The following is a 26,844-nucleotide window of genomic DNA, read 5'->3' on the forward strand; positions in this document are numbered from 1 at the left end:
AGCAGGGAGTGCACCTGCTACAGAAGTCAGAGGTGCAGTGAGCTAGCATAGCCTGAGACCTTGGAATTAAAGTTTAGGAATCTGTGGTTTTATATCAACAGGTTACTAAAAATAATTGTCAGCTGAGTTTGAATCCCCTAGTCCTGTGACCTTCAGCATGTTGCTTCACATTTGGGGGCTCCCGGAAGTTGTTTAATTTGCTTGTACAAACATAGTTAGGAGTTGCTAAGAGCCAAAGCCAAGTAATATGATGCATGGCATTTTTGGTTGAAAGGTGACACCAGCTAGCCATTGAGATGATATGATTATGTTAAGATTTGCATTCATATGGCTATTGGACTCCTGCTGTTCACCTTGGCCTGCTACAGGACTCCTGCAGAGTTCCCATTGGTTGGGGAAGTACAGTAGGAGGAAATTCCGGGGGAGGAACTTGTTCTGGGGTTCCGGGAGAACGCAGCGTGTGTGGATCAGCTTCTTCCTGGGCGTGTATGGGGTATTGGCGGCAGTTTCAAAAATAAAGTTTGTTCCTGCTTGAGTGGCTCGTGATTTTGTGCCCAGCCAGACTGCAGCAAGGAGTCAAGTCCACAGAAGTCAAAGCAAACAGAAACAGAAATCCAGAAGGTTGCCACGTGAAATAATGCTTGTTTATTCCACATATTATTCTCTACTTAACAGCAGTGACAGGCACAGGGGACTATGTAGTAGTGCAAAGCCCTAACTAGTGAATGTTGTCAGCTGGAAGTTAGGAGAGGACCAGATATAGAATTACAAGGATATTTGTACAGAAAATGATTCCAAAGCTATATAATCATAATCACTGCCATTAATCCATAGAGCCTGGCTAGTTTTGCCTTCAATATTATCTGAACTGTATTAATGACTTAACACTTCCCTTAAGATGACTGACAGGTTAGCTCATTCTATGGATCAGGTAAGTGTACAAACACATTAAACTGACTTTTACAGAATAATTATTCCTTTGTCTTTTTGCCTAGAAAAGAATCCCCTATTTTTGGAAACACATAAAATGCTAGCCTTCTGATTAATAATACTGCTTTAATTCTTTTCCCCAAAATGTTATTGTGTAGGACCGTTAACCTGTAAAAGAAATAGCCTATGATCTCAGACAATGATAATAGCAAAAATACTTCAGCCACAGCAGAGAGAGCCAGAAGCCAATTTCTGGAATTAGCAGTGCTTTCTGTTCACTACTAAAGCAGGATTACATGTTTAGACTAGAAGTTGTCATTCAACAAAACAAATCAGATAAGATAACCAAGCATATAATATAATAAGAAACAGAAGGATGTGTTCATGGGAAGGAAAAAAAATAATAAAAAACCAAACTTTATTTCCTTGAACATAATGCTAGTGATTACTAAGGCCATCTTTTTATTTAGTTCAGATAAAGAAGTTTCAGAACAGAATACTGTAAAGTAACCATTAGGAGTCATGCAGAAATGATGTAAGACCAGTACTGCACAAAGACACACTAGACAAATACACGGCTAATATTCTATAGGATTTATTACAGAATTAAAAAAAAAGAGCAGATCATTTTTAGTGTACAAAATTAGTGAACTTATTAATTTAAATAACAATATGTGACCCACATCACAAAACCTAGTAACTCTAAATCTACTCTGAAAACCCAATGAATCCAGAAATACCTGTTTGGTGACTCTGCACCTAGCATCATGGACTAAAAGCATGAAATGGTAATCAATTAGGAATGCAGTGCATATTCTAGTAGTTTGGGAATTACTGGGAAAACTAAAAAAAATTTCTCTAGGTATTACATATTTTTGCCTTTCCAAAAGATTACAAGTTCAAATGAGATTAGTATGAAAATGTCTAGAGAGTTTCAGGTCCATTACAGCTATGGGGTAATCAGAGAAGATTAGTGAACTGTTGATACAAATAAGTAGGCTTGGAAATCAAAGAGTCTTAAATTCGCACATTTTAATCAAGTGGTAGAATCACTTAAGAATTTCTAAAATCACACTAATGCCATATGACCACCAACATGCTGTTTCCCTACTATGACGACTCCTTAAATTGAGATAGAAGGCATATAAAATATGGCTAGCTATAAAATAAGTTTTCCTCCACTTTCTCTGTTCCCTAAAGAAAAAAAATCTTGTTTTTTAATATGAGAAACTCACTAAGTCAATTGAATGTTAATTAAAGAAACTGTAGGCTAAGTCTAGAGGACAGAATGCCTCCTAGCTGCACAAGAAGACCACAGAAGAAGGAATTATCACAAGAGAAGAACCATTTTTCCAGGAGGCCGACTACCACGAATGATATCCTCATGAGCCTGGGCCACCTTCTCCAAGGGATACTGAGATCCTACCACAGGTTTCAACCAACCAATTTCCATTCCTGCTTGAAGGGCTGCTGCAGATTGCTGAAACTCCTCCTAAAAGAGAGCAAAAAAATATATATATATTTTGTAGTAGACTATATGACTTAATTTTTAGAAGCTTTCAAAAACTTTAGATTCTAAGATTTATATCACAAATAGTCTCCTACAAATGGATGGCTTTTGTCAATTTGTCCAGAACTACAGAAAAACTAGTTCTCTAAAGAGTAACAATAAGTTCCATTTGCCTGGGATAGTGTTAGTTTATAAAATACCTATTGTCTTGAATAATTACTGGTAGTATCACCTTTCTCTTTCATGAGTCTTGACTTGGGTAATAAATTGTACTGTTGCCTTCATTACCCATCAGGTCACTTAACCTTACCCACTCCTCTGGTCAGACGACCAAGCTTAGCATCTACCCTAACTTCAGGCTGTCAGACTAGGCAAACTGTACCAATGTCCAAGTTAACAAAATTTGAAGCTCTTCTTCTCCTACCTTGGTTGATGCAAATAAAGTGACTCCAGTTATACTAGACTCTTTCGTCATGGTGGCCCGTGGGTTTATTTCAATAGGGCCTCTGCTGCCAACAACCTATTATGAAATAACAGGTCTACAGTCAAAGATTGCTGCAGGAGAGCATTAAACTGCAGTGAAACTTTAAAGTGGAAATGAAAAATACTTACTATTACTTTTCCTCCAAATGACAGAAGATTCAAATCATTACTAAGATTCACATTAGCTAACATTTCGATAATCACATCAATCCCCTTTTCACCAACAGATTTCTACATAATAAAAAAGAATGGCGAGTAAGATAATAAGTGAAAAAACTGTAAAATAGCTATTATTTTACAGAAATGCACTTCAAGTGACAATAAGATATGTTTTTAAGAATAACAATGTAAATTTTAAAATGATCTAATTATATAATGATGATGTAACTCCAAGGAACCAGCCACAACATCTAAAATGATAAAAGTTTGTCCTGGATAAATTGATGTAATGAAATAAAGTCTCCCTGGAATTTTCAGGTGCTATAAACCACTTTTTACCTAGCCAAAGATTTCACATCTTTAAAATATCTTTTACAAAGAAATGAACAAATCAAAATCCATAAACCCCAGAGGGCTTCCATTTTTATTAAGTAACAAATACTCTGGTGTTACAGGATGTGTGTGTGTGTGTGTGTGTGTGTGTGTGTGTGTTTGTACATGGAGTTTTGTTCCAAATGGTTTACCATCTGATTGTCTCTGATTGTCACACTAATTCTTTTCTTTTGGGCTCTGAGAATTTGGTTTCCATCTGGCTCTTTTAAAAAGCTAGTACATATCTACGTGATATTCATTTTATCAATAAAAAAAGAATATCCATGGCAGATACTATACTAGAATGCAAAGAATGGACATAGTGAGCTAAAAACAACAATTACTAATTGGGCATTATGTAAAATTGTGGATGTGTAACCGACGTGATTCTGCAATCTGCATTTGGGGTAAAATTGGGAGTTCATAACCCACTTCAATCTAATGTATGAAATATGATATGTCAAGAGCTTTGTAATGTTGTGAACAACCAATAAAAAAAAACACTTAAAAAAAAAAAAGAAGAAAGAGAAAATACTAGGCAGAGCTGGAATGTAATGGCCTAAGCACTATATTAGCAGAAGAAGCCATGAATGATAGAAGAAAAAAGTTAAAAATTTGATTGCCTGCAACCACAGAGGCAATGACTTGAGCCTACGGTATGGAAAAGAATTTTCTAAGCAAAAAGAAAGGAAGGCAGGTGAGAGAAGCCAGACAGGAGAAGAGTAAGTCTCAATTTAAGATACCAAAAATGTAAGGAACTGATAAGTCAAGGATTGGAACTTTAGAAAAACTGAAGTATGTATCTGGATGAGGAGGAGTAGCAGGGAGAGGAGGTGCATGTTATTCATCTTTCTGTTATGTTAACAAAACATCAACTTAAATTAAAAAAGGTTATTTGGGCTCACAATTTGGGAGGCTTTGGTCTATGGTCAGTTAGTTACCTCATTGCTTTAGGGCCTATAGCAATGCAGTATATCATGGTGGGGGGTGCATGATGGAGCATGCTTCTCACTTCATGGTGAGAAACAGAAGAGTTAAAGTCCTAATATCCCCTTCAAGGTCAGGTCTCCATACCACTGAAAGATTCCCACTAGACCCTATCTCTGAGAGGTTCCACTACCTCCCAACAGTGACACAAGCTGGGGACCAAGCCTTTCATGCATGATTCTCTGGGGATTGCTCCTCCAAACCACAGCACTGTGGGAGAGGGGACTGTAGAATTGATACAGATTGTAACAACACATTGAATGCCATATTAAAGGATTTGGAATTTGTGCATCGATTCATGCACCAGGCACTATTTTAGGCTCTGCAACAGCAGTAGGGACTAAGGTCAACAATTCCTTTTCTAAAGCAGTTGCCATTTTAGCTACTTCTGGGTATTTTTTTAAAGGACGAACACAAGTAAGTCTGATTAAAAAGTGGAAAAGACAAAAGGGGTTATTAGCTAATCTATAATTAATAGTCAAGACTGAAGAAATTGAGGCCTAAACTAAGTTACACGTGGGTGGAATAGATAAAAAAAGGTCTGCATAAAGGCATGTCAGAGGTGAAACTGGCAGAATGAGGTGACCAACTTGGGTGGAAGGGAGAATGGTGATTAAAATAAAATGAGAGTTCCTATCTTGGGTGAGCAGATGAGTGGTGAGGTCTAGCAGTCTAGCAGCATGAAGGAATGGACATCAAGCCAGAGTCAGTTCTAGAAATCAGCAGCACATGGGTAAAACCTGAAGCCCTGGGACAAATGAGGTTGATTAGGGGAAAGTCTAGCACATGAAAGAGAGACCAGGATAAAAAAAAAAAAATCACCAGGGAACATCAATATTTCATTCATATGAAGAGGAAGGTGAACAGTCAGAGAAGCAAGAAGAGAATCAGCTTTAAGGAGATGTGGTCAGGGTCATATGCTCCAAAAAATCAAACAGGATGAGAACTGAGATAAGACGAGCAGACTGTGACCTCAGAGGAGCAGTTTAAGAAGTTGGAATGGAAGCAAAACTGCAATCGGAGGTGAGGAAGGAAAAGCAGTAGTACTTACTAACTTCTTTAAGAAGTTTGATGGAAAAGGAGAGCAAAGAAAAGAAATGAGATGATAGGTTAGGAGAGTGATGTGTTTTGAGAGTGGGAAAGACTTAAGTAGAAGCAATCAGTGGAAGGGATGGAAAGTACAAAACCTTATGGACTTGAAATCAGATTATCGCCAAACAAAGAAACACATCTGCAAAATAACAGGCCATTTCCATCTTTGTAAATATTTTTGGAGAACAGTATTAGGATTGAGTAAGGGATACTAGGTCCCTGGACATATGACCAAGAAATCTCTTTGATCAGTTTTTTGGTGAGATGATTTAGTGATAATGAACTCTCACTTGTGTTTCTCCCTAGTTGATCTATTTTAAGAAGTATTCAGTACCTGAGAAATCCTAATTCCTTCTAACATAAGGAAGTTGTGGTTTGAGGATTAGCAAAGTAATCAGTGTTTAGCAAATTGCTACTAGAGTGCAAATGGAGAACTTGAGAATTAACCGGAACTCTGTTAATATTCAACAGCCAACTAAATACTACCTCACCACTATGGATGATTCCTCCAGCACCCAGTTAACCAATACTTTATAGATAAGAAAACTAGACAGATACCAGGTATCTCACCTTGCATGGAAATTTTATATCAGTAGAAATTATATTAAGGATACCTCATAGCTATAAATACAAAGCTATAGCTGTACTTACAATGTGATTTGCATTAAAGAGCATCAATTTTTATAGCCATAAGGCTTTAGGAATATTATATTTTATTTAGTACATATACACAATACAGAAATGATAGTAAAATTAGAAAAATGAGACATCTGATTTTTAAATTAATTAAAACTTTAATACACAAATAAGCATAAAAATACAGTCATAAAAAAGGAAGCAAACAACCTTAAGAGAGTAGTTGGTAAAAGAATGAATTAAAAAAATTTAAGTCTCCAATCAACAATGTTAGACTTTTGTATACTGAAGAAAATTTTACCTTAATTTTGTCAATATAATTAACTTCTCTGTGATTAAATACTTCATGGGCTCCATTTTGCAAAACAACCTTTTGTCCCTCCTCAGTACCAGCTGTGCCCAAAACCTTTAAGCCATAAGCTCTAGCAATTTGGCATGTTGCTAATCCAACCTGAAAAACAAAATATAACACAATAGTTATATATTTTCTGCATTCCTGAAAACACTCAATAAACATTAAATGAGCTTCGGGTCCTTCTGGGATTTAACCTATCTTTAAGGAACTTAGCATGTAAAGAAATAAGAAAAATAGCTCACTTGTATTGAGTGCTTATAATGTTCTAGGTACCATGTTAAATACTTTCTATATACTGCTTTATTCCATCCTCACAATGATCCTAAAGTAGATATTATATCTGTCTGTATTCCTCATACAAGGAAGCTTAAGTTTCTTGCCAGGTACTGTGGCATACACCTGTTATTTCAGCAACTCAGGAGGCTGAGGCAGGAGGATCTAAAGTTCAAGGCCAGCCTCAGCAACTTAGCAAGGCCCTATGCAACTTAGCAAGACCCTGTCACAAAATAAAAACACAAAAAGGGTTAGGAATGTAGCTCTGTAAAGTACCCCTGGGTTCAATCTCCTGTACCAAAAAAAAAAAAAAAAAAGAAGAAGTAACTTGCTCAAGTCACATACAGAAAGAGAACAGGAGCTGGACCAAATCATATCAGACTACAGAACATGAATTTTTAACCATTGTATCGAAATTGAAATGTTTGCTTAGCATCTGCTTTGTGCAGAAGGTATGGGCTTTAAAGATGATCTGAAAATGCTCACTGACTTTATACTTCAACTTGTTAAAAAAATACTGAATAACAAATAAGGCCTATACCATTTAAATAAAAGAGACAGGTACATGGGCAAATTAACTGTGCTACTCAATTATTGAGTGTTTACTCTTATGTTAAAGATGATTAATGTAAGAAACTTAACATTCTAGGGAGAGGGGAAAATAATAAACACATCAATAAATAAATGAATAAAATAAATTCAGAAAATGGTAAATGCTAAGAAAAAAAATAAAACTGGCTACTGGGTTAGAAAGAAATAAGGAAAGGGGCAATTTAGGTCATCAGGAAAGTCCACTCTTGAGAAATGAGGCTTGAAGGAAGTGAGCAAGAAGCCACATGAACATCCGGGCAGCCACTGGAGGGGATGAGGTAGGTAGTGAACTGGGTGGAGTGGGAATGTGCCTGAGGTGTTCAAAGAACAGGAAGAGAGTCAATGTGACTCAAGCAAGGGAGAGAGAGTGGAAGATGAGTCCAGAGAGACAAAGAGAGGCCAAAGTGACAGGATCTTAGAGGTAAGATAAAGGCTTTGGATTTTATTAAAAACTATGCAGAATCACTGGAGGGTCTAGCAGTAGTATATGATCAACTTAGACTTTAAAAATGGTCACTCCAATTATATGCAGGGCACAAAGAAAGAAGAGAGGAAAGGGGAAGAAAGATCAGTTCATAGCTGGTGTTAACAGTTTAGAGAAGAAACAAAGCTGGCTTGGACTAAGGTAGTGGCAAGAAAAAGAACAAAAACAATTCAGATACCTAGAGGCAAACTGATTTGACTTCCTCACAGATCAAATGTGGAAGGCAAGGAGGAAGGTCAAGGACGTCTCTTGGGTCTTCGGCCAGATCAACTGGCTTTATTAACCAAGAGCATCATGTTTGTGAAAGCAAAGTCCACTTGGAACACACTGGAGCTGCACAGCACCCCCAGAGGAGGGCAGAGTGGGTATGGGCTTGCACCAACACACCAACAAATGCACATCATCATCTTACAGGTGGATGAAGTCATTAGAATGCCAGATAAAGGTGCTTAGTACAAAAGAGAAAAGTAATTTAGGATTATAGAAAAAGGAACAATTATTTAAATATCAATACCAGGAAATAAATTTTTTACTATATGCCAAATCAATGGTATAGATAAATGTCACATACTTTTATGAAATCTTGACTTAGTGCTAATGACATTTGGGCCATATCATTTTTTTTTGTGGTGGGGAACTATTCTGAGCATTGAAGGATGTTTGACAGCTGGCTTTTGCCCACTAGATGCCAGAATCCTCTTCCCCAGTATAACAACCAAAAATGTCTCTAGACATTGACAGGAAGAGGAAGAGCAGATGATGTGGACTCACTCCCCCACAAGCCAATGATAACTACTGATCTAGAGAAAGGATTTGGTTAAGCAAGACAGAAAATAATTTAAATGAACAATGATGAGAGGGAAACTGATTAAAATTGTAGCAATCACAGACTCCCAGGACTGAAATAGACCTTAAAGATTATAAAGCACATGGGAATGATGATTTAACTCAGTCAGGTTATGGCAGGCACTTATGGGATCTAACCAACACACCAACAAATGCACAGAACTCACAAACACAGTACGCTATTGGGTCATCACAACGGACTTTGCTACTTTGATTTTCAATTAAAAATCACAGGCCTCAAATAAAACCACATTTTAAAATAAAGATTTAATGTAAGTATATTTCCTTGTGCTCTGCTTTGAAGGGTACTTGATAGCTTTGTAAAAACACTGTTTATTCTCTTCTCATCAACAATTTTACCAGCAATACTCTTTCAACAGATTATGCACCATTATGTGGCAACTATTTTTCTCGTACTTATTTTGCTAACACTAAAATAACACTCCCCACCAACATATCAGGACAATAGCTGTGTTTATAAATCCTACACCATTTTAAACACACAACATAATCCCAAAGGAATTTGAATTAAATGAGGACAGAAAGTACAAACAGAAGCAAGGCAAAACCCAGCACTCTGTTTCCCTCTGATAGGGCAGGGAGGATCAGAAGCGCTTCACACACCAGGTCGCCAGCCTATCCCTGCCAGGCAAGGATTTAACAAACAGCTCCAAAAACAGTGTGGATTTTACCTTAAAAAAAAAAAAAAAAAAAAACATGGTGAAGCAACTGGGCTTTTTACAAGAGAGTAAGGGAATAAAGAGAGATTTTCTTTAAACTCTTCTCCTTCCTACTGAAATCTTTCTCTTCTACACAGAGCATAAGGTCACTCTCAGAAAGCCAGAGCAATTTAAATAAATGCATGTGTTTGACAGACCTTCAGTTATTTAGGGTTAAATTTAACCTAACCCAAAAATAGCCTCTTCTCTGGAGCTAAACAATGGGCATTTTTGACAGAGCTTATCTGTCATATTTTCTTAAGCCCCATAAAGACAATCGGTGTTTTTAGTAAATAGTCCGAGCAGTGAAGTCCTTCAGAATTGATCTATCTGAGGTAGACAGGAAGCTAGAGTCATCTAAAGAAATAGACAAAAATGCACTGCCTTCTCTGAATCACATGTCCATTTTTGGAGGTCAGGAGACCATTCTCATTATTCAGGGCACAATACACCACATAATAGATTACTTTTTACAGTGTACTCTCCAGAACACACAGTGCTCACCAAGGGTTAACCAGCTTCCTCAAGGTGAGCCACTTCAGCCTGGGCCTTTTATTTTGAAAATACAAAATCTTGTCTCCAAAATTGCCAAGGCCTTTCTGTGCAGGATATAGAGGTCATGTGGATTTCTTGTTAAATTCCAACCTCAGAGCTCTAACTTTTCTTCTAAGCTCCTCAGAGGCCCATTGGCAGCCAGGTTCTTGAAGAGGTTTCTGACAGCTTGGTGCTGGGTGATTTCTGTGAAGGGCTTATTTTACAAGTTCTGAGCCCTCGCCCCCCTCCCCAACATTAGCATCTTAAGCCCTGGGTTGTGGTGTTAAGGACACAGCTGTATACCGTGCACTCCATGAATGTCATCAAAGCGCAGCAGGCAAGAAAGGAGGGGAGGCAAAAAGGACTGAGTAGTGTAGCTTCTCGCTGCAGTCTGGGGCCACACAGAGGAAGCTCTAATGAGTTTTATTTCCTTATCTAAGGGAATATGGAATTAATATTAACCTTTAGAACTGTCTGAAATTCTCAATAAATATTCTTGTAACATGCTACTTGAAGGCAAAAACAAAGCCAGTTTACCTTGGCCCACCCCCAACATAGGTAAAAAAAAAATCTAATACAGACATTATAATGAGGTGCCCTGTGGAATTTATTAGCTAAAAAAAGCTCACAAGGTAATGAAAATCACCTTTAGGAGACTGGATTTTAAAAAGTTTCACCATATAATGGGAACAAAAGTGGCCCTGACTGTATTTATAAATTTGATTCTTAAAAAACAACTTGAACTCTGTGAAACCCATATACCCAAGCTCACTTAAACATAAACTTAAAAAAAAAAAATACTTACTCCTCCACTAGCCCCATGAACCAGAACGCTCTGTCCAGCTTTCACACGGGCACTGTAAAAGGAAGGAGAGGTTCCATCTCTTTATTCTTTGAAGATAATTAAATGCTGGTGTTTTGTCATTATCTTTAAGGCATTTCTACCCTTAGTTCATCCAACATTTACCCAAAGAACAGATACATCCTGAAATACAGCCCAAAATATTCTTCACACTCCACAGGATCAAATAATAGGAACAGATAAAGGGAAATCTTCAGTTCATATATCTGTTCAGCAAATGGTTACTGGGGGTCATTATATGCCAGGCACTGCGCTATTTCTGAGAGGCTACTGTCCTCGTAGATACATTAAGTGGAACTGCTGAGCCTCGAGGAACTGGAGTCTCTCTTCCCAGCTTCCCACAGAAAGTGTCTCCAGGCAGGTTTATTATAGCTAAGTCTTCATTCTGTGGTCCAGAGTAATACTCAAGTAAACACAGAAGCCAACCTATTTTTGGCCAGGGATAAGAAAATATTTTTGCTTCTCTTTGCCTCTGAACATCAAGAGGCACCAGCCTCTAGGCTCTGATTTCAGAAAACAGTGCTGAGTCAGCAAAAGACTTACAATAAATCCTGTCACAGAGGTCCCATGCCACCCCCCAAATGCCCAGATCCTCTAGTGAAAAGACATATTCTTTTTACTGCTGGTTCACATTATTACACTTCTGGGACACACCGAAAACAAAGAATACACACCAATGGGGATGTGCCACTCTTCCATAGGGGCAAGTGCTAATGTCACGGCCAGCAGCTGTCATGGGATCCAAATCTGACACTCCTGGAGGAGCTCTCACTTCCTAGAACAATGTGAGGTGGTCACTCTCCAGGGACACCATGCTTATTGTGGGAGTGAGAACACAGGAACCTGGAGCCCTGCTGTATCTGTGTGACAACAGCTGATAAATGGCAACAAAGGATACCTGTCCAGCACTCTCACTTGGAGATAAGGGGATTGAGGACAGTGAGTTAAACTGAAGGTTTGAATGATAAACTGAGATAATCAGTACAAAAAATATTTGACATTATAAAATGTAAAATAAAAAAATAAGGACATAGGATTACTAATGTTATACTCTAGAATATAAAATACTTCCCAATGAATTTTTATAAAAATCTCATAAATTTTATAATTTTTATAAAAACACTAAAAAAAAAAAACAAACTGGTCTTCTCAATCCCCAGGGCTGGGGTGTGTGCAGGCAAATCTTCTTCTAAATCCCTGCTACTGTGATCACTGCCCCTGCAGGGGATCATTGTGGTGATTAATTTTATTTATCAGCTCACCTGGGCCTCATATTTGTTCAAACACTATTCTGGATAGTGAAGGTGTTTTTTTTTTTTAGATGAGACTAACACTTTAAATGGTAGAGTTTGAGTAAAGCAGATTACCCTTTATAATGTGGGTGGGCTTCATCTAATCAGCTGAAGGCCTGTATAGAACAAAACTGACATTCTTTTTTTTTTTTTAAAGAGAGAGAGAGAGAGAGAGAGAGAGAGAGAGAGAGAGAGAGAGAGAGAGAGAGAATTTTTTTTAATATTTATTTTTTAGTTTTCGGCAGACACAACATCTTTGTTTGTATGTGGTACTGAGGATCGAACCTGGGCCGCACGCATGCTAGGCGAGCGCGCTACCACTTGAGCCACATCCCCAGCCCACAAAACTGACATTCTGAGCAGAGGGAATCCTGCCAGTGAACTGCCTCGTGACTTAAACTGCAACTCTTCCTGAGCCTCCACCTGCTGACCTATCCCATCAAATTTTAGACTTGTGCACCTCTACAGTTTCATGAGCCAATTCCTTAATATCAATCAATCAATACATACAAACATTTGCTTTTAAGGAATATATGTATGTGTGTGTGTGTGTGTGTGTGTGTACACACACACACACACACACACACACACACACACACATACACAGGGTCTGTTGGTTCAGACTCTTGGGACAGCCCTGACTAGCACAGTCCTCTTCCCTTGGGGTCATGGCCTGGGTTCCAGTAGTGGACTGGCCTTCACACTGCTGTCCTCTACTATCTCTGGTCACTGAAAACTCTTTGCACCTGACATACAGGCTTTCTCTTCCACCTGAATCCAGCCCTATTCTAGATTTCAACAACCACCAAGAAGAAAATCTAGTGCCACAATTCCTAAATGGTTTTCTGCTTTACCCATTCTCTTTCAGGCTAAATCTGATGAACGCCAACAATCATTGTACCTAAGAAATGTCAGATACCAACAGCCAATGCTGCAGCAGGAATTTCATGCCCTGATTTTTTTAAAAAATATTTTTAGTTGTAGATGGACACAATACCTTTATTTTATTTGTTTATTTTTATGTGGTGCCGGGGATGGAATCTAGTGCCTCACCCATGCTAGGCAAGTGCTCTACCACTGAGCTACAACCCCAGTCCTGATGCCCTGATTTTGAGAGCCCATATTCTGTCAAAACCTCTTCCTCAACTCACAGACATGGCTATCACTCACCAGCTCTATATCTGCTCACTTGCTGCTCCTGACATCATTTCCTTTCCTTCCCAGCCTGGACCCCAGGGAAGGGTGCCCTAGTTCTCTCTCTTCAGTGCTCTCAGTTCCTTTGAACTATTCCATTTGCTATTAATATTCCAGTCTTGGATTAACATTAAAACCTAACTTCCTCAAATGTTTATCCAAAGGGTTAGTAATAGGGAAGAAAATCCTATAACACTGCATTTTGGTGCCCTTCAGTTCTAACTCTCAAGAGATCACTTTGCCTCCTACTTCATTATGAAAAGTGAAGCAATCACACATAAGCTCCTTCTATACCCCCACAGAATTTTCCATAATTATGATCCTTACCCTTCCAGGGTAAATATGTCCTTTTGATATTTGAAGCCAATCTCTCTACAATGTCCTGAGTCCTTTCCATGTGGCCTTATACAAGATCTTGTTCCATCAGTCTTCCTTCCTCCCTTCCTTTCTTAGCTATAAACATGTTCAAGTTTTGTACACCCCCGCCCCCCCCCAAAATTCAACCTCTTCCCCCTTCCCCCATTCTCTTCAACAGTAACCTTCTCCTCTCCTCCCTGATCACTGCTGACAGCTGGTGTCCCTCCTTCCTAGCTAGGAAGCCACAACTCCTACCACAACCAACACAAACTGAGCACTTTCTCTGTGCCAGATGCCACCCTAAAAGCTTCACACACATAGTTCAACACACCCCTAGAGGGTAGACTCTGTAATTATCCACATTTTTCAAATAAGTAAACTACAGTTGAGAGGGGGAAGTAACTTGACCATGGTCATTTAGGCAAAGACAGGACTCTGGCCCAGCCAGGTCTCTTATCTTCAAAGCCCGTGTGCTTACTGGGTGTTTCATGAATATTGTGATCTCCACACTCTCGGTTTAGGGATCCATTCCCTACAGCTCCCTGAGGACTCTGTAACTTTCATCTGCCTATGCTCTTAAATGTTCACAAGGGTCCTATTCTCACTCCCCAAGGGACTGCCACCACTTTTCATCTACTCACCTACATGATGACTTGCCCAAATTTATATCTCTAGCTTTTAAGGTTCAGATTCTTTTATCCTACAGGCTACTGAGGTTCTCTATTGTGATATGGGAAGACTGACTCACAATTTCAAGTCCAAAACCAAACAGTTTACCAAGACTTTCTACTCCTTTTCTGTCGTAGTTATATACTATGTAAGCTAAAAAGCTATAAGTATCCTTAAGCTCTCCCTCTCCTTCATTATATACCTGCAAAAAACTACCACATCCTCCTGATTTTATATAGTTGTCCTTTAGATAGACAACTTTATATAGTTGTCCTTTCGTCTCCATCCTCTACCATGATCTCTTCTACCATGACCTTTATTTTGTATCACAAGAATTTTGTCCAGAGGAAACTCCTACAGTATTCTCCTATCTGTTGCTCCTCCTGTCCTCAAATCTATCCTTCACACAGCAGATAAGTGATCTCAATGAATCACAAATATAACAACAGCACTCTCTTGAATAAAACACTTTATGACCTCCAAAACTTTCATAAGAATGTGTGAGCTCTGCAGCCTAGTTTTCTACAGTTTGAAATCTGCCTGTTTGATGATAATAGCTATCATTTATTGAGAGGTTATGTTCCAACCTTATTCTCTGTCACTCTTTGCCTTGAAATCTTTTACCCAACAAAACCAAATTGCTACAGCTCTCCCTAGACACCATGCTGTTTTCCCCACACATCATTCTATTCCCATTGTTGAGAATGTCCTTGCTCCTACCAGCTACCCTTCCCCAGGCAAATTCCCTGATGTTCTTCAAATGCCAAGGGGATTTGACCAAAATATAGATTCTCAGATGGGGGAGAGCTGAGGTGGGGGCCTCTGCTGCACTTTTAAGGTGCTGCACATGTAAATCCAATAGCTAACAGAATTTCCGAACCATGTCTTTAATGTAATCCAAGACTCACACATCTTCCAGGGGCCAAACCTCATCACTACATATATCCCTTGTGATCCCACAAATCCCCACATACATGTCACCATTGTCCTTTCCCCATTACATAGAAATACTATTACTCTTATGTGTATTTCCCTCACTACTGCGATCATCATGAAGATGGTATTTGCTCTGTTTTGTGTTCCCAGTGATCTGCACAATCACCCAAATCAGCACAGTTTCCATTCCATAAATGTTTGATGGTATAAAACTAGTAACCCAAAGTGACAGACAGATGCATGACAGATGGCAGGAAGAATGGAGGTTCACAGTGCCCTCCTCTGGCACTAGCTATAAAATTTACTGAGTGTGTCATTACCTGTGGAGCAGAGCTCGAAAGGCAGTAAAGTACGGGATCCCGATGGCAGCGCCTTGTTTGAAGTCCAGATTCCCAGGCAGTGGGTAAACGGTATGATCTGCTGCGAGAGCATACTCTGCATAGCCCCCTGAGATTGTTCTGGTACTGAAGACTCTGTCACCTTTCTAGGGGAAGAGATAGACATGTGCACCAGGGCTTCAAAATTATGCCAAGATGAGTTGTAACCTTTATAAGAAGAAATGTGTATTTATATATTGTTTTCTACATCTTAGGAATGCATAAAAATAATTTTAAAATACTGAACATTTTTAAATGTTTTCTTAATGGAAACCAATGAAAGAAAATAGAAAAAAATAAAAGAAGGACTCTGGGAATAGCCTGATGATGACAAAGATAACAACTCATCTTTACTGAGAATTTACTATGTTAGGCACTGTGTCAGTGACTTATTGGTCCTATTTGACTTTCACAACTACCTATGTAAGATGTGCACTTTTATTATCTTCACTTTAGATTTATCCCACTACACAGATGAGGAAATTGAGGTACAAAGAAGTTCTGTAATTTCCTCGGATCAATTTGTCAAAGTTAATTAATACAAACTGCTATTATGTGTGTGCGTATGTGTGTGTGTCCATGCACATGCACACATAAAATACCAGAGAGAATAAACAAAAATGTGAAGTTTCTTTAATACACAAACAACTGTTCAAGATCCTCTCCATGGATGCACTCTTATCATTTTTTATGCATAAATCCAGAAACAGGAAACCATGCCAGGATCCCAACAGCAAGACAAGCCAGGATAGGTTTCTTCACTTTAGCACCAAACACGTAAATTCTCAATAAACTCCTGCCAAGCACATGCATGGCATTAGAGGTCCAGTATGATTTACATGTTAGAAAATCATTCTGCTCACTTTAAGCAGCCCCCTTAAATCCTCTTTTTTGGGAAATAAAGGTAAGTATTCCTTGGAATAGGCAAAACATGGAGGCAATGACTACTTAGTATACTTTAATTGGTCCTATAATAAAGAAACCTGAAAAAGTAACAACATTATGCTGTGAGATGGAGATGAGAAAAGATTCAAAAGGTAACTGAGAGTCAAAGACAAGCATTACCACTTAATAATGTCACCTGCAAGGGTCAAGCATGCCTAGGTTAAGATTAATCCTGCTTTTACAGCTTAAACTCTTGTTGAACTGATTTCAATTTCAATCATTTACTAAGAATTCACAATTTGGAAAGCATTATTTTGAGTTCTGCAAAGAAAATTAATAGCAAGACACAATCTCTAATCTTAAGCACCCTAAACTCTAGGAGGAGAGAGAAGAACAGAAATAATTGGAAAGCAAAATAAACACAAGGAGCCATCAAAGAGAGGTAAAAGAAAAAGAAAGGAATTGCTTCTAAATTGAGAAAATTGAGGAACTGCTCCATCGAGCGGCTAATATTTGAGGTAGAACTTGAAGGATAGGACAAGATTTTGAAAACAAGAATTGGGAATAATCAACAAGAGTCATGAAAACAAAGATAGCAAAGAAATAGAGGCGGGAATAAATGCTGAGACATTATAAGCATCAATTCTTAATAGGAAGGTAAGTATTAAACCTGGGCATGGTTGTGCCTGCCTGTAATCCCAGCAACTCGGAAGGCTGAGGCAGGAGGATGTCGAGTTCAAAACTAGCCTCAGCAGATTAGTGAGGTACTTAGCAACCCAACGAAACCCTATCTCTAAATAAAATATAAAAAAGGGCTGGGGATGTGGCTCAGTGGCTAAGCACCCCTAAGTTCAATCCCCTGTACCAAAAAAAAAAAAAAAAAAAGGTAAGTACTGGCATACTGGCATTACATACTTCATGTGTGGTATGTAATGATTTCAGGAATAAAATGGAAAGAAATTAAAGTTGGAGTACAAAAGTAACATGAAGTTACTTGACTCTGTGTATATAACTTTCAGTTTAGTTCTTCTGCCAGGCAGAAGAACCAATATGAACAAAAACACAGACGTAAGAGAGCATGGGATGTGCAGGGAAGGACAATAGTTTATTAGTAAAGAGTAAGTTGTAGAGTGAGAAGGAGTAGGAGATAAAAATGATAAGATAGGGGGAGAGAGCATGAAACCCTCTTATTCCATAACAATGAGTTTCATCCATACCCTGAAATCTATAAGGAATTAATGCAAGAATTAAAATAGAGGTATAAAATGCTCAGAATTACATGCTAGGAAAAGATTCTAGAGTAGGAGTAGATTCTCAAGGAAAGGAGAGAGGGTAGTAAGTTAAGTGTCTACCACAGAATCCCAGGTCAGAGGTGTAGTTAAGTAGGTAAGATAGCTTAAACTAAACTATAGGTGCTAGGTATGGAAAGAGGAGAGAGAATGCAGTTCTAAGGTGAGCCTCAAACCCTAGAAGCTGCCAACGCAGTTACATAAGAGAGGAGCAGATCTGCAGTGAGAAAAGATGAGCTTTCTTGTAGATTCACTGAGTGAGAGGTTCCCAGAGCCTGGCTATGGAGGTCCAGGGCTATTCAACAGAACTTTTGTACTGATAGAAATCTATTCAGATATCTGCACTGTCTGGTAGATACTAAGAAAAAAATTAATATATTGTCCTACTGTGTCTAGGTTATACTCTACCATAAGACTGGTAGAGTAGCAGCTAGATGCATGTGAATACTAAACATTTGAATTGCTGCTAGTATGACTTAGGAACTGCACTTTCAATCTGAATTTAAATTATTTGATTTGGAATTTTTAATTGTCAATAGGGTCAGTGGCTACTGTTTTGAACAGCTCGGTAGAATATTCTAGGTTAAGATAACACATATGAAAAAGGAAATAAAGGGAGTGCATGAGATCATCAGGAAAGACACCAAATATAAAAAGCAGAGATCTAAACAGGGATAAAGAGCCCTGGGCAGCATGAAGATTTAAGGAGGACCAGAGAAAAAGAGTCCTGAAAAAGAATGCTCAGAGGGGAAGGCGAGAGGACAGGATAAAATAATGTCACAGAAGCTTTAGAAAAAAAGTTTTTTTTTTTTTTTTTTTTTTTTAAAGAAAAAGTTAAGTGGCTAAGAGTGTCAAATGTCACTGAGAAGTCAAGAAAGATAATGACATAAAAGGGCCCATTAACTTCCGCAGTACAGAGGCCATTAGTGACATTAGCAAGAATCGTTTCAGTGGATCGTTGGGGGCAGAAGCCAGATTGCCACAGGCTGAGAAGTGGAAAGCTGTATGAATTTACCCTTCTTCCTGTACAGGGGCATGTTAATCTTCTCCATTCCAGCCTAATTTTGGTAAATGTGCTGCCAAAGTTGAGTAGGTCAAAAAATTATCAGAAAAGATGCTAGAACATGAGTATGCTATGAATATACTATCAGCTTTATATGTCTTTTAGCATATAAATAACAAAAGCCCTGACCAAAACATTTCCATTGACCTTGCTCTGACTCAGCTCTGAAACTGTACAATGACCTCGCATGTTTTCAAGTTTTCTAATCCTTCAAAAGAATTCAATTTCCCTTTATTTTGTAAAACTAAATTTATAAAACTGGCTTATGTAATACCAAGAGTTTGGAAACAGTATAATTTCCTTATTTGTGTTCTTTACTTACATATTTTTATTAAACTAAAAAGATCACAGTTCCTTCCGTGGAGTTGTTAGATATAGAAATCATCCAGCATTTGCTCCGACTGATGCAAACAAACAAACCCTCTGGATAAGACATCATTTCTTTTTTGACTAGAGGAGTCCCCCAAGTGGCAGAAATTGGGTAATGGGGCCTTTGAAAGTCTTAAATGCAGATATGTTTTAAAGATATGCTAAAATGTTTTTTTTTAAAAGTAAGTCAAAATGGAAATAATTTAAAATGTGATACCTTGAAAGCAGATACTTCATCTCCCGTGGCCTCTATTACCCCAGCCACATCAGTGCCAGGTGTGTAGGGTAAGGTCGGCTTACTTAAATGAGTACCAGAGCGGATATATGTCTCCACTGGGTTTACACCACAAGCGTGGACTTTGATTAGAACCTGAAATGACAATGCATTTTAGTTACACAGAGCATTTAGGCATTAATCTAGGGTTACGCTATAACCAAATGGATTACGGGAGCTATAAAAATGGAGAAAACAAAACAAACTAATCCCTTCCCTCAAGCAGCTCACATTCTAATTCTGTGAACCAATATGTAAATACAAAATAAAACAGAGTGGTTTCTGAGCTATATTAAAAAGATTTGGGGAAAACACTAGAAGAAATATTTAAGGATATGTGTGGCAGAGATCCTATATTTTACCAAATCTACTTCCTCCTCTTCCTAAGCACATGGGAAACATTATTTCCTGGCCTCCTTATCAGTTAAGAGGAGTGAAGGGCCTGAGTGCCAGCCAGTGAGCAGAAGTGATGAAAACCCCTTACAGGCCTGGCCCATCAAAACCTTCCTAGGCAATCCACACTGTGCTTCTATATCCTTTCCTGGGAACCTCAGAACTCAGGTGCTGAAGGTGGTGGAGCCCGATGAGCACAGACGCCTGTGTCCTCCTAAGTCACTGCTGGAGGACTATCCACCAACATTTTAAAATGTGGGAAATAATTGTCTATTTTTGAAACATTAAGATTTTGAGGTTACTTCTAGTACAGAAACCAAGTTTTCTTTCATACAAAGTGATGAACTCTGCGATAGGAATAAGGAAAACCTAAAGAAGGAAGCAGTGTTTGAATTGGGTCTTAAAAGATGAGTAGAGATTCTATAGGAATGGGAGGAAAATGATCATTTTAGGTAAAAGGAATAGTACATGCAAAGACAGAAGGAATGAAAGGGCTTCTTGGGGAAATGAATAAAGTTTGATGTTGTTATAGCACTGTCTATTGAGGGAGTGATAAGAAATAAATTTATAAAGGTAGGTTAAAGCCACATTGTGAAAACCCTCTAAGGCTTGCTAAGGAAATTAGACTAGGGAGCTATGGAAGGTACAATAATAAAAACATATGATTTTGAATCAAAAGGATATTGTTAAAGTCACTTGAGATGATTAAGCTTTACAATTAAACTCTCTTAATTCGTAAGTGAAAAACTATGAATGCAGAAGGAATTTTTTTCCCCATCATGTGCAAAATAAAAACCAAGGAAGTTTTTGATTAAAAAAAAGGTATCAAAACTACTTTTGACTCCATTCAGAAAAATCTAATTATTACACTATGTGAGTTGATTCTCAACTTCAAAAATTTTCTTAAAACCAGAGGCTATTTCTTTTCATATGTTTACTTCACTAATTTTTAGCTCTATGTTAATTTTGTCAGAGTTCATGCATATAACCAGTGTAAACTTTGTCCAAATTCAATGTCTTTATAAATCATTGTTAGTCTGCTGCTTTTGAACACTAACTTGATGTGCTAGGGTTTCACATTCTGTGTAATCATTGCCTGAATGAGGGTATTATTTCCACCTGATGCTCTTTTGGAACCGGTACTACAACATCGGACTGCAGCTTCAGTACTTCTGGTCCACCAAATTCAAAAACTCTAATAGCTCTCATCAACTTCTGTCCAGTTGCCATGGTGACCTAGATACTAAAAAAAAAAAAAAATTAAAATATTGTCATATTGTATTTAGGCTATCACTAGGCTTCCCCCACTTCCACCCTGGAGGGGGCAGATCAAACAATTTTTCAAACAACAATTTAAGTCACGAGCTTACCACTGATCTCATTTCATGTTTAAGAATCTTTCATCTTACAAATCCTTCAGCTACAAAGCCTTCCTGTGGGGATTCAGTGCTTTCAACAAGGTAATCAAACATGCAAACAGAAACATCTGGATAGACAACATGATACCATATCTTATGCTTTCTTTTGTGTAAGCTTGGGTTGCAACATCTTGAAAATTTTAGGAGATAATATAAGATTTATTAGATAGACTTCATTTTGATAAGATTATGAAATATGTCAAGCATAGAGAAATATGGAGAATATAATTAAACACTTTCATACCTAACTTTAACAAACCTCAACATTTAAAAATCTAAATCTTTAAAAACATGAAGCTTGTCATGCCCATCCCTAAAACCATTTCTGAACCTTTCATTAGTGAATCCAGTACTAATCATTCCCAAGTACATTCTACCACTAACACACCCATGTGCAGTAGTAAGCAATCTGTGCTACTGTTTTGTAAGCTTTAGGTTGTTTTGCAAACTTTAGGTTGTTTCATACTTACTTATGCAATTTGCTTTTTCATTCAGCATTAAGTTTTGAGATGTATCAAAGTAAAGCACTTGGCTTTATGTAGATCATTTTAACAAAAGGGGAAAAACATTAAAAACTAAAAAAAACACTAGACAATTTTTACAATCTTTTGTAAATTACAAGGGCTTACCTAACCTTTATGTCTTACCACTGTTAATATTAGAATAAAATGAAAATTGAGAGTTAAAATAAACTCTTAGGCAAAGAGCATGAGGATATAAAATCATGTAACTTTGGAAAATTCTCTGTACCTGTAGAGATGTAATGAAAAGGTGTTGACTATAGTTCCATAAACTTAGTTGTGAGTTATTATAATTTCTTGAAGTAAAGCAAATTAAATATTGTTAGATTATGCTACTGCTTAGAACATCTTTGTTAACTTCTGCAAAAATCATACACCTTAAACACAAACAGTACAATCTGAAAGAGCTGCAAAAAGTAGGACCTGTGATCAAAGAATTCAGACTTTTATCAGAGCTCAGCACAGGACTACTCAGCCCAGGGCCTTTATTGGTTACAAAGTGTCATTCCATGTGTGCTTGGAGTGGGGGAAGGAGGGCCAAAAGCATTTTGGTAGTATTATTAATGGAAAGTTACTGATATAATAAGAAATTTACCATTTAAAAATCCTTAGTTCAAATGATCTGTTATAAAACAGCACCTAGCACAAAGGCAAACGTGAAATTTCCAAAGGAAAATATGAAATTTTCCAAAGAGGGAGATGCAGACAGAGGGTATAAACAGAGCTGCACAGACAGCACAGCAGCTACACAGTTTTGCAGGTAGATGGATCACTCCAAAGGACCCAGAGAAGGCAAACAGTCATACCTAGCAATCTCACTACAGTTCTTTTCAGGTTTTCACTCAAGCTGGGACTTTTCATAGACAAGACAGTGAAAGCAGAGCTTGGCATAGTAGACACACCTATAATTCCAGCAACTCAGGAAGGAGGCTGAGGCAGGAGGATTGCAGGCTTGAGGGTGGCCTTAGCAATTTAGTGTAGCCCTAAGCAACTTAGCAAGACTCTGAATAAAAAAGTCAAAATAAATAAAACGATGTTGCTTAGCAATAGAATATTCCTGGGTTCAATCCCCAGTACCTCACAGACACAAAAAAGTACAAAATAAAACAAAAAAAGATCACCCAGATCAGAGTTTCCCATGGTAGAATGGTGAAAAAAGAACACAGCTTTTGCCCATCCTTTTTTTGTTTGTTTGTTTGTTTGCTAATGTTGTTTTCAACATGGTACCATGGGAGGTGTGTGTGTTTGGAGTCCAATAGCCCTAGGTTGGAATCCCAGCTCTATCATTTTCTAGCCCCATAGCTTGGGCAAGGCAGTTAACATTGTGAGCTTGTGTCCTCATTTGAAAACTGGGTTTCCACTCAGATTTACTACACAGTAGATATGGCACATAGCATTAGTTCTTTCTGATTTCTGATTCATAAAAATATACTTCATTCTATTTCTATAATCATCTTCAATATAACAATATTTACAGAACCTGGTTAGGAAAACAAGGTCTTATCCCCAAAGAATCCAGTCTAGATAATCATTTAAACAAATTTTTAATACCAATAAGTGGTTCTTATTTACTTGACAAGTAGTTTTTGAACATTAAATATACATGAGGTATTATACTAAACCCAGAAAATACAAAGGACACACAGAAAATGCCCTACTCCTGCAGATCCTGTGCACTCTGTACTCACTCTCTCTCATTTACCCCATGTAAGATGCATAACTTTCCATTTTCAGTAGGGACCTATTTACTATTTGTTTCTTTCAAGTGCTCACATCTTTTCATCAGCAGAGATCATTAGCCTAAAAAAAACTGTAGTAATAATAAAAATTAAAATTGCTCTAAAATAGGATATGTACCTTATATCTAACATACATTGTTTTCCCTATGTTCTGGAAACTGCTAAATAGGGAGGAACAAAGGACAGAAGACTCATCCTTAATACTGGATTTAGAAGACCCACCTGCTTTGCCCAGTACCACCACATCCTCCATAGGAGCTTATACAGAGATGGGGCATGACCTTGATAGCACTCTCTTCTGATCTGCTTCTCTTGATCTTATTTCCCCAAAGCCTTGGCCATTCTGATTGGTCAGGCTCCAATCTGGTCTCTGCCTTTTAAATCAACTATGGGCTCCTCATCTGCTTCATAATACAGGTATTATGTCAATAGAAATTATAATAAAAATAAAATAATATGACATATTGATAGCAGTTATGATAATTCTGAAACTCCCACAATATCTGACTTTTTTTTAAAAGAGTCTTTCAACTCTATAAAAATATTTTCACAACAGAGAAACAACAGTGGTTAAAAGTGTCATTTTATGTGGAAGTAAAAATAAAATCAATAATGATAAAAATAATTTTTATGAATGAGAAAACATTGCTGGAGCTTAAGAGACTTGGCCAGGATCACACAGAAACAAAGCTAGAACCCAAGTCCTACACTTTACAGATTTTTTTCCTTATTATATAATCCTTTAACCTTCAACCTTAGAAATTTTGGCATAGATTATCCTCAATTTCTAGAAATAAATCTCATAATGTTGACAGTGTGAGAGTCTGAGTTAGAAATATAAAATTTAATTAAACTTTAGGTAGGATTACATATTTTATGATTAAGTATCTACTTAGTTTGAAATTTCTCAAATGCCTGTAAGTCAGGAAATTCAGTAGAAATACAATAGACATGATTCTATTAGGAAAATTAATAATTCCCTTATCTGGAAAATAGAGATAATATTCAGGAGCATGGGGTTCCTGTGAAGATTAACTGCAACTAACCAGGCAGAGTTATTCTGGCATGCTGTGTTAGTCAAGGGTTCTCTAGAGGGACAGAATCAACAGGAAGTATAATTATAAAAGGCGGACTTATTAGGCTGGCTTACAGGACCAGAAGCTGTATAGTCCCTGATGGCCATCTGCAGGCTAGAGAGCTGGAAGAACCAGTAGCTGCGCAGTCCAAGAGGCTAAAGCCCCAGAACAAGAGGGATCAATGGTGCTACCCTAGTTAGAGACCAAAGGCTTCTGGACAATCAGCTTTGGAAGAGTGAAGAAGCTAGAGATTGATAGCCTCAGTTAATTGCAGCAGCAATCAAGAACCAGATCAAGAAGAATGGAGCTTGCATCTGCTGCTGCCTCCTTGCTCTTCCAACTTTCATTTCATTCAAGCCATCATCCTATTGGTCAGTGCTGTCCACCCTTAGAGATGGTCTCCATTTTAGTTGCCTATCCCACATGCCAAGCATTCCTAAACACACCCTCACTGGCATACCCATAATCCTCTTATCCTCAGCATCTCTTAATCCAATCAAGTTGAAAATTCAAATTAACCATTACACAAGCCTTGCATACGCTAAGTTTTATAATATTCAGAGCAAATCATTTGTGGACTCAAGGTGGACAGGCATGGCTTTCCACTGCTTCTGTTTTTTAATTAAAGTGTGTCTTAAACAGGCCTTTTTATTTATCAAATGCCTACTTTTAAAAATTATTTGGACTACTTCAGTGTAATTTTTGGTTCTGATTTTTGCCTCTGACTAGTTGCCAATCATACATCAAAAATCTAGGATTAAAAACCACTTTTAAAAACTTTTAAAAACTTAAAATTCCCTTTCTAGCATTGGTCGTGTTCAGGCTATGCTGGATTCCATATGATTCAAATGAAAGTTAAAGTACAGCAATTCATAAAGCCAGAATAAAGGCACATTAGGAGACAAAAGCAAAGGTAAAAATTAAGTAAGAATTCTGGCAAAAAAAATTAAAAGTGAAAACTTGGAAAAAGATCCAATTATTACAAAACTGTGTTGCTGTTGATCAAGAATGTCTCATATAAATATACTGCTTACTTTTCTTATCCCAGAAATGGGAGGGGGGTTTGTCAGCAATCCTTTTCTTAGATGTGTGATCTTGTCACTAGATCTCTGGGTCCGTTTAGATAAGGAAAGGTAAAGTGGGGAGGCGGTTAATAATTCAGAACCCCTCCAAGGTCTTAGATGGAATAGGGCAGGCTGCTCTCCACTGTTGGGATAGAGCTATGTGAGATGAGATCTGCTACTGAAGTCTCTAATGCAATAACCAGTCACAGTGGCTTCAATGGCACTCACACTGCCACTTTCATTAGCTGTGGACAAGGACTCCAGACTTCAGCTTTTGAATGGTTCAATCATTAATGCACCTTCCCAGGTCACTTCCCGGGTCACTAAGATGAGTCTCCTCTTGAAACTGTAAATATACAGCCAAGTGTTAATAGGATTTTTTTTTCCTTTTGAAGATTATTCTAGGTGGGGGTTACATAAAACTATGTATTTATACATAAAACTATATATTTCTTCCCAAACGGCAGCCTGCAATCCTGACAGCAGGTTTACTTCCCTAAGAGTGCTAAGAAACCTACAGCTGCGGGAATTTAGGGGGAGCAATCTCCTGTAGCCGCGCAGGGGCAGAGGGCCTGTGTCGACTGGCGCGCGCAGCTGCAGATGTCCCCCAGGGTAGCACCCGCCGAGGGACAGGCCGGCTGGAGGCTGGGGGCGGGCAGCAGCGACCCGCGGTGCAGCAATCCCAAACGAAGATCCTACTGGAAACCAGGCCAGACGGCCAGGACCAAAAGGTGAAACTCCCCAGTTGATTTTTTCAGCTGAAAACTTGCGGCTTCTAGAGAGGAACGGCTTCGCAGTCGAGCTCCCGGTGCACTGATTGTCTGGGAACAAGGCAGGAGAAAAGTGCAGACAAAATCAGCACCGTTCAGTTTGGACGAGAGTCCCGAGGATTCTCAGGCTGAACAATTAAGAGGACTTTTAAAAACCACTTACCGCCTTTAGAGTGGGGATTAAAACTTGCCCAGGCGCCCTCAGAATCCACAGAAGAACGGGGGCGGGCCGACAGTTTCCAACTTTTACAGGCTCCGCCTCGCCAGCGCGCTTCTCTTGACTTGCAGGGGAGGGCCGGAGAGTCTACCGAGGGCTGCACGACGA

At 38.3% G+C, this 26,844-nt stretch overlaps 1 protein-coding gene across 2 annotated transcripts; it reads right to left on the reverse strand.

Annotated features, from left to right (window-relative positions):
• Nucleotides 1-724: 724 nt before the first annotated feature.
• On the reverse strand, nucleotides 725-26,819 carry Cryz (crystallin zeta). Of its 2 annotated transcripts, none has more exons than XM_026409832.2 (10): nucleotides 26,683-26,819; nucleotides 26,268-26,570; nucleotides 21,051-21,174; nucleotides 19,482-19,634; nucleotides 15,602-15,765; nucleotides 10,777-10,828; nucleotides 6,471-6,620; nucleotides 3,053-3,154; nucleotides 2,865-2,960; nucleotides 725-2,422 (listed from the first exon to the last, which is right to left on the reverse strand). In XM_026409832.2, the coding sequence occupies exons 3-10, from the start codon at nucleotides 21,159-21,161 to the stop codon at nucleotides 2,261-2,263; spliced, it is 990 nt and encodes a 329-aa protein (XP_026265617.1). In that variant the 5' UTR covers nucleotides 21,162-21,174; nucleotides 26,268-26,570; nucleotides 26,683-26,819; the 3' UTR covers nucleotides 725-2,260. The 2 variants fall into 2 exon arrangements, with proteins under 2 accessions (XP_026265617.1, XP_026265626.1); XM_026409841.2 differs by having other exon boundaries at nucleotides 25,720-26,570.
• Nucleotides 26,820-26,844: the final 25 nt, after the last annotated feature.

The sequence above is a fragment of the Urocitellus parryii genome, chromosome 11 (assembly GCF_045843805.1).
Source record: "Urocitellus parryii isolate mUroPar1 chromosome 11, mUroPar1.hap1, whole genome shotgun sequence".
In the NCBI taxonomy this organism is placed as follows: Eukaryota; Metazoa; Chordata; class Mammalia; order Rodentia; family Sciuridae; genus Urocitellus; species Urocitellus parryii.